The sequence below is a fragment of the Lagenorhynchus albirostris genome, chromosome 2 (assembly GCF_949774975.1).
Source record: "Lagenorhynchus albirostris chromosome 2, mLagAlb1.1, whole genome shotgun sequence".
Lineage (NCBI taxonomy): Eukaryota > Metazoa > Chordata > Mammalia > Artiodactyla > Delphinidae > Lagenorhynchus > Lagenorhynchus albirostris.
The window spans coordinates 164,094,290-164,110,878 of NC_083096.1; the positions used below are offsets into that span (position 1 = coordinate 164,094,290).

A 16,589-nucleotide genomic window follows, 5' to 3' on the forward strand; every position below is an offset into this window, starting at 1 on the left:
GTCCTTTCTCTTATACATTCAAAACAAGAAAATCATGATATCCTTTCAAACATATTTACACCTGCTAGCATACGAACTCAAAATAAGTTCAGTTTCTATTAAGTCACAGTGTGTGTGGAAAATACCAACAGCTTACGATAAAAATGAATGCATCTGCCATCAAGGCACTGAAAACAAAAAGCAAAGAGAGCAGTACTTTTTTTCTTTGACGCTTTATGAAAATGTGTTTAATCTTCATGTCCATAAAGCTTTTAGAAACTGGTATGCCTCTTGCATCAGGCAGTGAGGTTCAGCCACACCAAGTCCTGACCCAGTTATCATCCCAAATTCATTCATTCATATTCTTATATTCTCACATTCTCCTTTCCTTCCCCTTCTCCCCTCCTCACTTTCATGACAAACAGAACATTATTTCCGTGACACCCAAATCTGTTCCAAATATTTGGAATCAGCCCAGTTGCCTTTTCAAAACACAGAATCTCCAGGAGCTGGGACCTAAAAATCTGTTTTTAAAAATTTCTCAGGCAATTCTTATGATTAGTCAGCTTGTTAAATGCAATTCCAGATTACTATCTGGAAAACTTCTGCATGTTAAAAGAGACAGGCAGACATTCTCTGCACGTAACCTAATTCTCTTTCTTTCTCCCTCCCTCCCTCCCTCCCTCCCTCCCTCCCTCCCTTCCTTCCTTCCTTCCTTCCTTCCTTTCTTCCCTTCTTCCCTTCTTTATTTTTGGTTGCGTTGGGTCTTCGTTGCTATGTGCGGGCTTTCTCTAGTTACAGCAAGCGGGGGCTACTCTTCGTTGCGGTGCATGGGCTTCTCATTGCGGTGGCTTCTCCTGTTGTGGAGTATGGGCTCTAAGCACTTGGGCTTCAGTTGTTGCAGCATGTGGGCTCAGTAGTTGCAGCATGCAGGTCACTTCAGTAGCTGTGGCACACGGGCTTAGTTGCTCCGTGGCATGTGGGATCTTTCCGGACCAGGGATTGAACCCGTATCCCCTGCATTGGCAGGCGGATTCTTAACCACTGCACCACCAGGGAAGTCTCTATTTATTTATTTTTTGATGTGGACCATTTTTGAAGTCTTTATTGAATTTGTTACAATATGGCTTCTGTTTTCTGTTTTCATTTATTGGCCATGAGGCATGTGGGATCTTAGCTCCCTGACCAGGGATGGGACACGTACCCCATGCATTGAAAGGCAAAGTCTCAACCACTGGACCGCCAGGGAAGTCCCTATTATTTTTTTTTAAAACATTTATTTATTTATTCATATGGCTACGTTGGGTCTTAGTTGTGGCACGTGGGATCTTTGCTGCGGCATGTGAGATCTTTTGTTGTGGCGCGGAGGCTCTCTCTAGTTGTGGCATGTGGGCTCTACAGTGTGCGGGCTTAGTTGCCCTGTGGCATGTGGGATCTTTGTTCCCCAACCAGGGACTGAACCCATGTCCCTTGCATTGGAATGAAGATTCTTAAACACTGGTCACCAGGGAAGTCCCTAACTAGGTATTATTTAGAACTAGAATAGGGGCCAGGGCCATGAACATATTTTTTCAAATACAGGTTAAAAACAGAGTAGGGGGCTTCCCTGGTGGCGCAGTGGTTGAGAGTGCACCTGCCGATGCAGGGGACATGGGTTCGTGCCCCGGTCTGGGAAGATCCCACATGCCGCGGAGCGGCTGGGCCCGTGAGCTATGGCCGCTGAGCCTGTGCGTCCAGAGCCTGTGCTCCGCAATGGGAGAGGCCACAACAGTGAGAGGCCCGCATAATGCAAAAAAAAAAAAAAAATACAGTAGGAAGTTACATGCACTGCATTACCTAAACTATAATATACATTAAAAAGGAGAATGGGATATTCACAGAAAGTTAGACAAAATGAAAAGGCAGAAGACTTTGTACCAGATGACGAAACAACATAAAACCCCAGAAAAACAACTAAATGAAGTGGAGATAGGCAACTTTCCAGAAAAAGAATTCAGAATAATGATAGTGAAGATGATCCAGGACCTCGGATAAAGAATGGAGGCAAAGATCAAGAAGATGCAAGAAATGTTTAACAAAGACCTAGAAGAATTAAAGAACAAACAAACAGAGATGAACAATACAATAACTGACATGAAAAATACACTAGAAGGAATCAATAGCAGAATAACTGAGGCAGAAGAATAAGTGACCTGGAAGACAGAAGGGTGGAATTCACTGCAGCAGAACAGAATAAAGAAAAAAGAATGAAAAGAAATGAAGACAGCCTAAGAGATAAGAGACCTCTGGGACAATATTAAACATAACAACATTCGCATTATAGGTGTCCCAGAAGGAGATGAGAGAAAGGACCCGAGAAAATATGTGAAGAGATTATGGCTGAAAATTTCCCTAACATGGGAAAGGAAATAGCCACCCAAGTCCAGGAAGCGCAGAGAGTCCCAGGCACGTTAAACCCAAGGAGAAACATGCCAAGACACATAGTAATCAAACTGACAAAAATTAAAGCCAAAGAAAAATTATTAAAAGCAGCAAGGGAAAAATGACAACATACAAGGGAACTCCCATAAGGTTAACAGCTGATTTCTCAGCAGAAACTCTATAAGCCAGAAGAGAGTGGTATGATATATTTAAGGCAATGAAAGTTAAGAACCTACAACCAAGATTACTCTACCCGGCAAGGATATCATTCAGAATCGACAGAGAAATCAAAAGTTTAACAGACAAGCAAAAGCTAAGAGAATTCAGCACCACCAAACCAGCTCTACAACAAATGCTAAAGGAACTTCTCTAAGTGGGAAACACAAGAGAAGAAAAGGACCTACAAAAACAAACCCATAACATTAAGAAAATGGTAATAGGAACATACATATTGATAATTACCTTAAACGTGAATGGATTAAATGCTCCAACCAAAAGACACAGGCTCGCTGAATGGATACAAAAACAAGACCCATCTATATGCTGTCTACAAGAGACACACTTCAGACCTTGGGACACATTCAGACTGAAAGTGAGGGGATGAAAAAGATATTCCATGCAAATGGAAATCAAAAGAAAGCTGGAGTAACAATACTCATATCAGATAAAATAGACTCTAAAATAAAGAATGTTACAGGAGACAAGGAAGGACACAACATAATGATCATGGGATCAATCCAAGAAGAAGATATGATAATTATAAATATATATGCACCCAACATAGGAGCACCTCAATACACAAGGCAACTGCTAACAGCTAGAAATGAAGAAAACGACAGTAACACAATAATAGTGGGGGACTTTAACACTTCACTTACACCAATGGACAGATCATCCGACAGAAAATTAATAAGGAAACACAAGTTTTAAATGACACCATAGACCAGATAGATTTAATTGATATTTATAGGACATTCCATCCAAAAACAGCAGATTACATTTTCTTCTCAAGTGCACACAGAATATTCTCCAGGACAGATCACATCTTGGGTCACGAATCAAGTCTTGGTAAATTTATGAAAACTGAAATCATATCAAGCATCTTTTCTGACCACAATGCTATGAGACCAGAAATCAATTACAGGGAAAAAAACGTAAACACATGGAGGCTAAACAATACGTTACTAGATAACCAAGGGATCACTGAAGAAATCAAAAAATATCTAGAGACAAATTACAACAAAAACACGACGATCCAAAACCTATGGGATGCAGCAAAAGCGGTTCTAAGAGGGAAGTTTATAGCAATACAAGCCTACCTCAAGAAACAAGAAAACTCTCAAATAAACAATCTAACCTTACACCTAAAGGAACTAGAGATAGAAGAACAAACAAAACCCAAAGTTAGGAGAAGGAAAGAAATCATAAAGATCAGAGCAGAAATAAATGAAATAGAAACAAAGTATAGCAAAGTGAATAAAACTAAAAGCTGGTTCGTTGAGAAGATAAACAAAATTGATAAACCTTTAGCCAGACTCAACAAGAAAAACAGGGAGAGGACTCAAATCAATAAAATTAGAAATGAAAAAGGAGAAGTTACGAGGGACACTTCAGAAATACAAAGCATCCTAAGAGACTACTACAAGCAGATCTATGCCAATAAAACGGACAACCTGGAAGAAATGGACAAATTCTTAGAAACGTATAACCTTCCAAGACTGAACCAGGAAGAAACAGAAAATATGAACAGACCAATCACAAGTAATGAAATTGAAACTGTGATTAAAAATCTTCCAACAAACAAAAGTCCAGGACCAGATGGCTTCACAGCTGGATTCTATCAAACATTTAGAGAAGAGTTAACACCCATTCTTCTCAAAGTCTTCTAAAAAATTGCAGAGGAAAGAACACTCCCAAATTCATTCTATGAGGCCACCATCACCCTGATACCAAAACCAGACAAAGATACTACAAAAAAAGAAAATTACAGACCAATATCACTGATGAATATAGATGCAAAAATCCTCAACAAAATACTAGAAAACAGAATCCAAAAACACATTAAAAGGATCATACACCATGATCAAGTGGGATTTATCCCAGGGATGCAAGGATTCTTCAAAATACTCAAATCAATCAATGTGATATACCATATTAACAAATTGAAGAAGAAATAACATATGATCATCTCAATAGATGCAGAAAAAGTTTTTGACAAAATTCAACACCCATTTATGATAAGAACTCTCCAGAGAGTGGGCACAGAGGGAACCTACCTCAACATAATAAAGGCCATATATGACATATCCACAGCAAACATCATTCGCAATGGTGAAAAACTGAAAGCATTTCCTCTAAGACCAGGAACAAGACAAGGGTGTCCATTCTCGCCACTATTATTCAACACAGTTTCGGAAGTCCTAGCCACGGCAATCAGAGAAGAAAAAGAAATAAAAGGAATACAAATTGGAAAAGAAGAAGTCAAACTGTCACTGTTTGCAGATGACATGATACTATACATAGAGAATCCTAAAGATGCCACCAGAAAGCTACTAGAGCTAATCAATGAATCTGGTAAAGTCGCAGGATACAAAATTAATGCACAGAAATTTCTTGCATTCCTATACACTAACAACGAAAGATCAGAAAGAGAAATTAAGGAAACAATCCCATTCACCATTGCAACAAAAAGAATAAAATACCTAGGAATAAACCTACCTAAGGAGGTAAAAGACCTGCACTCAGAAAACTATAAGACACTGATGAAAGAAATCGAAGATGACATAAACAGGGGCTTCCCTGGTGGCGCAGTGGTTGAGAGTCCACCTGCTGATGCAGGGGACATGGGTTTGTGTCCCGGTCTGGGAGGATCCCACATGCTGCAGAGCGGCTGGGCCCGTGAGCCATGGCCACTGAGCCTGCGCGTCTGGAGCCTGTGCTCTGCGATGGGAGAGGCCACAACAGTGAGAGGCCCGCGTACCGCAAAAAAAGAAAAAAAAAAAAAAAAGATGACACAAACAGATGGAGAGATATACCATGTTCTTGGATTGGAAGAATCAATATTGTGAAAATGACTATACCACCCAAAGCAATCTACAGATTCAATGCAATCCCTATCAAATTACCAGTGGCATGTTTTACAGAACTAGAACAAAAAAATCTTAAAATCTGTATGGAGACACAAAAGACCCCCAATAGCCCAAGCAGCCTTGAGGGAAAAAAACGGAGCTGGAGGAATCAGACTCCCTGACTTCAGACTATACTACAAAGCTACAGTAATCAAGACAATATGGTACTGGCACAAAAACAGAAATATACATCAATGGAACAGGACAGAAAGCCCAGAGATAAACCCACGCACCTATGGTCAACTAATCTACAACAAAGGAGGCAAGGATATACAATGGAGAGAAGACAATCTCTTCAATAAGTGGCGCTGGGAAAACTGGACAGCTACATGTAAAAGAATGATATTAGAACACTCCTTAACACCATACACAAAAATAAGCTCAAAATGGGTTAGAGAACTAAACGTAAGACTGGACATTATAAAACTCTTACAGGAAAACATAGGAAGAACACTTTTTGACGTAAGTCACAGCAAGATCTTTTTTGATCCACCTCCTAGAGTTATGGAAATAGAAACAAAAATAAACAAATGGGACCTAATGAAACTTAGAATCTTTTGCAAAGCAAAGGAAACTACAAACAAGACGAAAAGACAACCCTTAGAATGGGAGAAAATATTTGCAAATGAATCAACGGACAAAGGATTAATCTCCAAAATATATAAACAGCTCATGCAGCTCGATATTAACAAAACAAACAACCCAATCGAAAAATGAGCAGACCTAAATAGACATTTCTCCAAAGATGACATACAGATGGCCAAGAAGCACATGAAAAGCTGCTCAACATCACTAATTATTAGAGAACTGCAAATCAAAACTACAATGAGGTATCACCTCACACCAGTTAGAATGGGCATCATAAGAAAATCTAGAAACAATAAATGCTGGAGAGGGTGTGGAGAAAACGGAACCCTCTTGCACTGTTGGTTGGAATGTAAAGTGACACAGCCACTATGGAGAACAGTATGGAAGTTCCTTAAAAAACTAAAAATAGAATTACCTTATGACCCAGCAATACCACTACTGGGCATATACCCTGAGAAAACCATAATTCAAAAAGACACATGCACTCCAATGTTCATTGCAGCACTATTTACAACAGCCAAGTCACGGAAGCAACCTAAATGTCCATCGACAGATGAATGGATAAAGAAGATGTGGTACATATATACAATGGAATATTACTCAGACAGGGACGAAACTGGGGCATTTGTAGAGACGTGGATGGATCTAGAGACTGTCATATAGAGTAAAGCAAGTCAGAAAAACAAATATCATATATTAACGCATATATGTGGAACCTAGAAAAATGGTACAGATGAACCGGTTTCCAGGGCAAAAAAAGAGATACAGATGTAGAGAACAAACGTATGGACACCAAGGGGGTAAAGTGGCGGGCAGGGGGGAGCAGTGTTGGTGGTGGGATGAATTGGGAAATCGGAATTGACATATATACACTAATATGTATAAAATAGATAACTAATAAGAACCTTCTGTATAAAAAAAATAAAATTCAAAAATTCAAAAAAAAGGGAGAATGCAAAGAACTAAACGAAAATGTAAATATAATTTGATGATAGGACTACAGGATATCTGTGCTTCTTCTAGCTTCTTTTATTTTGTGTGTGTGTGTTTTTTTATTTTACAGTGAACATGTATGGCTTTTATAATTGGAATAAAAACAAATTTACTTTGAAAGTGGGAGCTTTCAAATCATAACAGTTAATAAAGTCCAGCATATATATAAGTACATAAAAGAAAGCAATTCTTTCTAAACATTAGGTTCCTATAAAAATGAATTATTTCCGGGCTTCTCTGGTGGCACAGTGGTTAAGAATCCACCTGCCAATGCAGGGGACACGGGTTCGAGCCCTGGTCCAGGAAGATCTCACATGCTGCGGAGCGACTAAGCTCGTGTGCCACAACTACTGAGCTTGCGCTCTAGAGCCCGCGAGGCACAGCTACTGAGCCCGCGTGCCACAACTACTGAAGCCCACGTGCTTAGAGCCCGTGCTCCACAACAAGACAAGCCACGGCAGCGAGAAACCCACGCACTGCAACGAAGAGTAGCCCTCGCTCGCCACAACTAGAGAAAGCCTGCGCTCAGCAACAAAGACCCAATGCAGCCAAAAAAAAAAAAAAAAAGAATTATTTCCTACATAAAAATCATAGTCTGAAGTATTAAGCAAATTAAACCATTCAAGGACATTTTCTTGGAGTAGTGACACACGTTAAAGTAAGTAGGTTTGGATCACCCAAACAACAGTTTCTAGTCCTACATTCTTTTAAGAATACCGCCCTTGTTCACCATGAGTACAATCTTGTGCTAAAGGAGCTAGAGACCAAGTTTAACGGTAATCTAAATTCACCAGGTGTAAACTTTTCAGCTGTGGAATAAAGGGTTTTAAAGTATGCATAAATTCTTGAGAGCAGTGGCTGATTAGATCTAATTGAAGCCACTAATCTCCGTAGCATTCTTGGATCCACTGGAACTATTCAGGCTTCCTACTGTGAATTTTTGTCTGACTTTAAGAAAATTCAATTGCATCACTTAGAAAACTGCAATAGAAAGAAAGAGAAACTGATGGATGAATAAATTATACAAGAAAAAGTATACTCAGGTATTGAGAAACCATCTTTTTTATTTTATTTTATTTTGGTGGTACGCGGGCCTCTCACTGTTGTGGCCTCTCCCGTTGCGGAGCACAGGCTCCGGAGGCACAGGCTCAGCGGCCATGGCTCACAGGCCCAGCCACTCTGCGGCATGTGAGATCTTCCCGGTCCGGGGCACGAACCCATGTCCCCTGCATCGGCAGACGGACTCTCAACCACTGCGCCACCAGGGAAGTCCCGATCTTTTTTATTCTTAATGATACAATTACACCTCAAATATTGTTTCTGTACTCATAAATAAAAGGCTTAGGGAGGTGAATTTGAAACTGTTCATAAGCAAACCTGCACATCAACCAAATATTTGTTCTCAACAATTCTGATTTATGACCATCTCCCTCCCATTTCCAATTTTTAAAAATTAATTAATTTATTTTTGGCTGCACTGGGTCTTTGTTGCTGCGCACGTGCTTTCTCTAGTTGCGGCAAGCAGGGGCTACTCTTCGTTGCCGTGCGCGGGCTTCTCCTTGCGGTGGCTTCTCTTGTTGCAGAGTACAGGCTCTAGGCACGCAGCTTCAGTAGTTGTGGCATGCAGGCTCAGTAGTTGTGGCTTGCGGGCTCTAGAGTGCAGGCTCAGTAGTTGTGGTGAACGGCCTTGCTCCGCGGCATGTGGGATCTTCATGGACCAGGGCTCAAACCCGTGTCCCCTGCACTGGCAGGCTGATTCTTAACCACTGAGCCACCAGGGAAGCCCCCATTTCCAATTTGACAGAAGAAATACAGGCTTGGAGTCACATTTGGATACCCCACTGTTTCTATTTAAACTCAGTATGGAATTTAAAATGTCCTCATGGTCCCATTCTGTTTTCCAATGAGAACCAAAACAAGGTGGCTTTTCCCTCCTTGTTTCCCTTTGTTTGCCAGAAAACAGGGTGTAGAATGCTGGCTATAGTTTTAGGATTGTGTGTTCCAAGGAAGTCATGCAGCCGCAGGCCACTAGGAAAGCAATTCACAGAGTTGGAGGTCTTGGTGTTTTTTGGAGGGGGTGGAGTTAGGAGAGGAAGATAACTAATTACAGTTTGGAGTTTCCAGTTTGAGAAGTACCGTGAAACTATGCCCTGGTGTTTAAACTACTTACTCCCTCCTCCAAGTTGTAGCTAGCACCTCACATTTCAGAGGCTTGTTTCTTATTTCACATATTATGCAGAGTTCTAGCAGTTTCTTTCTTCAACCCTAAGTTTTTTCCTGGTCAACATTTAATTCAATGTTTTTTAGTTCAAGTTTAGTTGTTCCAGGTGAATTTCTGAGGTGATTTTAAAATAAATGTATAGTATTATTAAAAAATAACTTAGCACTTTTCATCTTCAGATAAACTATTTGCTACAGATACATGTTATACCTACATTACTTGCTAGAGATAAGGGATAAAACAGGGTTAGACGGTAAACCTAGTTCATTTGAGAATCTGATTTACAACCAATTAGTCATTCACGTTGGAAGGCAAGGTAAGGCACAGGCAATTGTAGTTGACAGATAACTTAGTTTTCAAGATAGCCTTCACTACCCACTCCCCTTCACTAGGCTTAGTAATAAGCAACAAAATTACTGGGACTGTCTTAGTTCCACACCTATTTCTTATACCTTGTCGGGTCTTAAAAAATGTGTAGATTTAAAGTGTATAAAGTTCTCTCATTTTACCCCCAAAACTTTTAACAATCAGTTATTGTCCGAAACTTAAAAATACATAGCTTTGTGCAACGAGATACATACTCCATTATCAAGAGGTACCAATTATCTTTTTTTTTTTTAAGTTTAAGGTATATGGCATAATGGTTTGACTTAAATATATTGTGGCCAATTACTTTTATAATCTAATGGTTCTGTTTAATTATCTTTTATGCCCATCCAGCTTGAAACAGATCTTGCTTTTATACAATCATTTTAACAGCATTAGAATTCTGTAAATGGAGAACACTAATTTATGGTACTTACACTATTGTACTTATACTCATTTTTGCCTTCTGAAAGAGGATTATTATTGAATTTAAAAAACTGTTTTAGAAAACTGCAACAAAATTACAGAAAGCAAAACCTGCCACTAATGAACAAAGCAGGCTTTGTCTAGAGCAGGCCCATAACTTCCCTTGGAAATACTGCATAGTTCTGACCTTTGGGAAATAGAACTGGGCAAAGCACTCAAGAAGATAGCCAGGGAGAAGGTCTCTCTCTGTACCTGCAGGTACAATTAGGTCTGAGGTTCCAACTCTGGGAAAAGAGATCTTTGACCGTAACTGCGTCAAGAAGTGATGCTGCTTTACTCTGGCAATTTGATATGTATACTTTTTTGATAAAAGTTCTAAGTTGAGAGAAAGGTTTTAAGGTGAGGTGCCAGAAAATATATTCTCTCATGGAAAAAAACTTTAAACCTATCAAAATTAACCTGCAAGTAGAAAGAGGGAATATACTGTTGTGACAATAGGCCATTCAGAAAATCTACTGAAGCAGAAAGAGGGAATAATAATTTTTGATTGGTATTCAACAGAAAATCCTTTAAGGAGTACATGACAGACCCCTAACACTTTCTCTTGATTCCTGGATTACATGAAGAAAGTATACCTGTTCCTTCTTTCTCAGAAGCATTTATTTTTAGATCTAGATAGGTATGAGAAATGTCTCTGATAATTCTGGTGACCAAATAATGCCAAGTGTTCTTCTTTCAAGTCTCATGAAGAAGTTTATTTTTAATTAATCCATCTATTATTTATTTCTATGTTAATATTGTTCTATAGCTATATTAAAATTTATTCATCCAGCAATCTCCTTACTAACTTTGCCTCCAAACAACAATTATTTCTAAAGCACCTTTTCCAAAACCACTCCTATTCTCATGTGGGAGAACACATAACAACAAATTTCAGAGTAAAATGAATCGAATACTGATGGAAAAGGAATGAAGGAAAGAGGAAATATTACAACAGTGGTCCCCAACCTTTTTGCCACCAGGGACCAGTTTCGTGGAAGACAACTTTTCCATGGATGGGGGGGTGCGTGGGGGATGGTTCAGGCAGTAATATGAATGAGGGGATATTGCTATGCGGCCGGGGGATTGGGAACTCCCGTATTACAATATGACATCTTTTAAAGCAATATATTCTTATACAAAGGAAAAGTGGGGAAAAAAGAGGCTAATTATTGAGTGAAAGGTATATGATGGGGAAAAAAAAAAAAGAGCTAGAGAGAGGGAATGGAAAGTTAGAGAGAGAAGGAAAGTTCCAGCTTAAATGGTTCACTAAAATTCTTGGTACTTCCCTGGTGGTCCAGTGGCTAAGACTCCATGCTCCCAATGTAGGGGGCTGGGTTCGATCCCCGGTCAGGGAACTTGATCCCACATGCATGCTGCAACTAAGGGTTCGCATGCTGCAACTAAAGATCCCGTGTGCCGCAACTAAGACCCGGCTCAGCTAAATAAATAAATAAATATCTTTGGTCTTGTGCCTAATTTAAGGACATGTGCTAAATCAGCTGTTTTTTTTTTTAGCTGTTTGTTTTAATATGATACATAGTAAAGGATTCTAGTGAACACAGAAACAGCTTTTTATGTTGATTGAGAACTACAAAGTATTATTTGAAAGTTTTATCTCAGTAAATCTTGTTTTTGGCTGTGCTGCACGGCTTGCAGGATCTCAGTTCCCAGACCAGGGATTGAACCTGCGATGTGGCAGTGGAAGCCCAGAATCCTAACCACTAGGCCACCAGGGAACTCCCCACTTCACAGGACTTTTATTAGGATTATTTGTAGAAGGAAAAATTGATGAATGATGAGCCCTACTTTTTTTTAATAGGCAGAAAAAATTTGAAACTTTATCTGTTGAGATGAAATTTTTTGTCTAGTATATAGATATTAAATGAGCATTCTTCATAAATATTACCACTCATTAGTACGCTGTACATGCTTACCCATTTCTTGCTTTTCAAAGACCTTTCATTTCCATCTCATAGATAAATGCCTAGCATGATTTACATCCTGACTTGTTAACAGAGAACCACCTTTGTAGTAGAAACCACAGGAGAATTTAGTGGCCCAAAAGGGAATTTACCAAATTCAGGAGAGTGGTTACCTCTGGGAGCAAACAAGCAAAATGCCATCATAAGGGAATGTAGGCATAGAGAGAGGGGTGGGGTGGGATATAACTCTGTTTTTAATTTCATCTCAAGCTGAGTAGAGGCCCCAGAGGGTCCTTTATATTTTCCTCTATACCCTTTTCTAGCCATTGGGTTAGCCAAAAAGTTCATTTGGGTTTTTCCATTAACATCGTATGAATTTTTCGGCCAACCCAATAAGAACGATTTCATTAAGGGAATAAAAACAAAACAAAACAACTGAGCTACTGAATTGATATGGACCCAGCCCTGGTGATCAAAGTAAAGTAAGTCAAGTTCTGATTTCAGTCCTAAAAATCTGTGGCTGAATGACTCACTTTGCGATCCATGTGCTTCATTTTCAATAAAATATGAAAAGTACTTTGTAGGAATTTCATCTGGAAAGTTCTCAGGGGAAAACATACCTTTAGAAATGAAATTACATTAAATCATGAGACACATTTGGGCGTGTTACCTGTGTTCCCACACTTTATGGTTTTCTTTAAAGTCACTAACATTTTTCATTTCTGGGGGAAAAAAAAAGCACCCTGGGACTGAACATGTTTTCTGCTGCTTCATAAATCAAAGAGAAGGTATAAGAAGGTATGAATCTTAAAAAAAAAAAAAAAGTATAATGTCAAGGAATGATTCACAGGCTTTTCCCCACTTTGTTTATATTTAGGAAGCCTTTAATGAGCATCCACTTAAATCTATCTTTCCCACCTTTCTATCTTCATTTTATACAAAACCCCACAAGGTTGGGAAAATGAGTCTTTTAGTGACAGTGGACTTCCATTTCACTTACATGCTTTGAAACCCTGGCTACACTTATCAGCCTGGTCTCCAGCTATCTCTGAGACAATAACACTTCAAACGCAAAGCACTGCCTTCAGCAATGTTTATACCAAGTATTGCCTTATGAGAAACGGAAACACCAGCACAATGGAAAAAGCCTGAGACTTATTTGGAAAATGTATAACTGAGTCTAAAAAATTAAGTCAAATCTCAAAAATGGTCCTGTCGGGAATTCCCTGGTGGTCCAGTGGTTAGGACTCTGTGCTTCACTTCAGGGGGCCTGGTGGAACTGGTCGGGGGAACTAAGATCCCGCATGCTGCAGCCAACAAAACAAAACAAAACAAAACAGGTCCTGTTTATAGAAGTCAACAATTCTAATGCTATACCACACGTATATATCAGCTGCCCAAGTCCTGCAAAAGAGCAGTAAAACACCATTGATTTCTAAACACGAGTTCCTGTAGCACTTATGTTCTGCAAGGGCAGGAAATTAACAGATGGTTTACTAGCAATATTGTCTTTAAAAAGTCCAAAAGGATACAGTAAAACACAACTATGAGTGGTAAATTAATATAACTGAATGAAAAATTAACTTATTTTTCATTTATTCTTCACAAAGTGATAAACATCCCAAAGTTAAAAACATCAAAATCCTCATATTCAAATTCCTATAAAATAGTCAACTTCACCTACAGATCTGCCTTGCCTCTGTCAAGATTTTGTTTCTTTGCGTTCTATTACTCACCAACTCCATCTGGATTTACCGGTCTGGAGATGTCAGCTTGCCCCATGATTATGTTGTCTCATGTGTCTCACAACAACAAATCGTCCCCGACCAAAGCGAACTTTTCTTAAACGATAAATCCACGTAAGGAGGGGACATGCACTTCTCTCTCAGTGTCACCGCCAGACATCAGGAAATGGCAGGAAGTCAGTTAATCCGCAGGAGTTTCTGTTTCCCTGTATCCCGGACAAGGCACTGGTGTTTCTCACAAATATGTCTTCACGCTGGCTCTCTTCACATAGGAATGCCTGTCATTCCAGAGTGCACACTGTGAAGAGCTCAAGTGCAGGAAGGGGAGGAGACTGCCAACCACATTCTAGCTGCTGAGCGGCACAGCCCTCAAAGTCCACACCTACTTTTTCTGACACTGAGCTGGGTTACAACTTTCCAGACTCACAGTCACGAAGAAAGGGAGGCTGCTCAAGAGTCTACCAAAGAATTTGTAAATTTAATCACACAAAAAACATCAGGGTTATGCGTAAGCAAGCTGATGGGAGCAGAAGTCCATTCAAAGGTACATTTTAGATACAAGCTTATCTCAAAATTAGACCATTCTGACATTTCACTGCTTGCTCTAAAACTGTATTTCGTACCTGTGAGTGGCATACTCAGAGCAGAATAAGATCTGTGTATTGGGAATTAATAACATTAGGAACAATATTTTAGAATTAAATATACCTTTTCTAAAAATAAAAAGAAATATTTCTGAAAATTTTGCTTACTAAAATAGTAAACTAGAAATGAATATTTTAAGGTATTATGCAATATTTCTCTTTCTGCTGAAGTTCAATAATGATCTTGAGGAATACAAAACTATAGGGAGTAGCCCTACGTGCTGCATATAATACACAGGCAGTATCAGCTAACCACATGCAGCAATGGAAGGGCCAGCCTGCATGCTGATTTTTTTTTTATTCAGATATAACTAATTTATATACAGTCATATACATAAATATTAAGGATATAGCTTGATGAATTTAACATCTGAAGGTAAAGGGGGAACTAACAATTCTGAGCACTGTATTAAGGAGTTTTATACTGTCTATGTCCTTTAATTATCACCACAAATAAACAGGCATTGTGAAGAATATATTACTTACCCTACTATCAGATGAGAATAAGGCTACTGAGGTTAAATCCTGTGTTTGTCAAAGGCCTAATATTCCATTAACAAATGACAGCTACCCCTAAAACTGAGCTTTTAGTTTAAAACTTTGTTCTCCAAATTGAGATTTCGGAAAGATTTCTAGTATCTGGATTTTTCCTTTGCCTTTCCTTAGCACCTGCTCCTCTTTCCCCATTACCTTATCTCTATTATCTGCTTTTGATTAAAAAAGTAGCAAAGGTAAGGAATAAGAAAACGACAATGCTAAGGCATCAGTAAGAAAAAAAAAGTGTACACTTGGGCAAAACTCAGTTGTTAGTACTGGTAATAGTAAAAAAAATTATGATATTGACCATTAAAATAGGAAAGGATAAAAGGAAAAAAACAGCGAAATTTTCCTTTAAAAGAATGCGCCAATCTAAGAATGTCAAATTCCTTCTAAGCTGGCCCTTACATTTATTAGCCTAAAAGCAGATCATGTGCAAGAGCACCACCCACTACTGTAAAATGGGGAAGCAAAAGGTGGCAAATGCATTGCCCAGCACCTAGCAGGTGCTCAGCATATTGTAGTTATCATCATCATGCAGACAATACAGCATATTGTTTAAGAAGATGAACTTTGGAGGCAGACTAAAATTTTAATTCCAGATCTATTACTAGCTGTTAACACTAGGCAAGTTATTTCACCTCCCTGAGCCTCAGTTTCCTCATTTGTAAAGTGGGCATAACAATACTTACCAGTACAAGGCATTAAATGACATGAACAGAAATAAAGTACTTTGTAATGTGCCTGACACATGGAAAGCTCTCAATAAATGCAAGCAATACCTATCACAGCTGTTACAGTAAAAAAAAAAAAAAAAAAAAAAAACAAGTCAAAAAAGGAGAGGGCAGGTCAGGGGCAGCCAGACAATGGTACATGGCAGAAAACCCAGTCATTACAAGGAGGTTAGTCAGAAACGGAAGAGGATGACATTTCTGTACCATGAATCCAGAGAGCAAACTGGAAGCAGGCCAAGGAGGAAGTGTGAACACAATCAGGTTCGTGCACAGAAACATTAAACAGATGGAACAGCCCAGATGTGTGTATTATCATGAATTAGTTCAAACCAGGCACATTAAACACACATACACACACACACACACACACACACAGAGCCCAGAAACAGTATTACAGAATCTAGTTCATGTTGACAGAATTATACAAGAGTAGAACAGATAGATTTAAGGATCCTCATATGGCTGCTGTTTACCACCTGCCAAATTTAAATGTCCAACTTGACTTGGCTCACTGCTGATCTTGGGTATTTGAAAGCAGGAATAAACTCAAAGATTAGAAAAAGGATTCTTAGTGATCATTTGGCTCAATCTCCTATTCTTTACGGAAGAAGGAAATTGAGGGTTCAAGAGGTTAAATGCTTTGCTCAGAGCCAGGACTAAAACCCAAGCCTCCTGATTCTAACTCCAGGACTCACTCTGGCTCTTGTATAAATGGCCAAGGAAATATTTATTTCCTAAAGATATATTCATTTCCCAGGGAAGTCCACACTCTACAACAATGACAAATCTCTCAGAGATTCTAATTCTGTCACCTATGGACCAAACCAACACATGTTCCCTAAT

At 39.1% G+C, this 16,589-nt stretch overlaps 1 protein-coding gene across 11 annotated transcripts in view; it reads right to left on the reverse strand.

Annotated features, from left to right (window-relative positions):
- PHACTR4 (phosphatase and actin regulator 4) overlaps window positions 1-16,589 on the reverse strand; it is a 116,709-nt gene that overhangs the window by 32,617 nt on the left and 67,503 nt on the right. The window contains exon 2 of one of the 11 annotated variants that reach the window (XM_060140840.1): window positions 13,823-14,037. The exons of the other annotated variants lie outside the window; for them this stretch is intronic. Within the exon in view, the coding sequence (XP_059996823.1) occupies window positions 13,823-13,868 (46 nt within the window). The 5' untranslated portion in view covers window positions 13,869-14,037. The remainder of the gene's footprint in view (window positions 1-13,822; window positions 14,038-16,589) is intronic. 11 annotated transcript variants of the gene reach the window in all.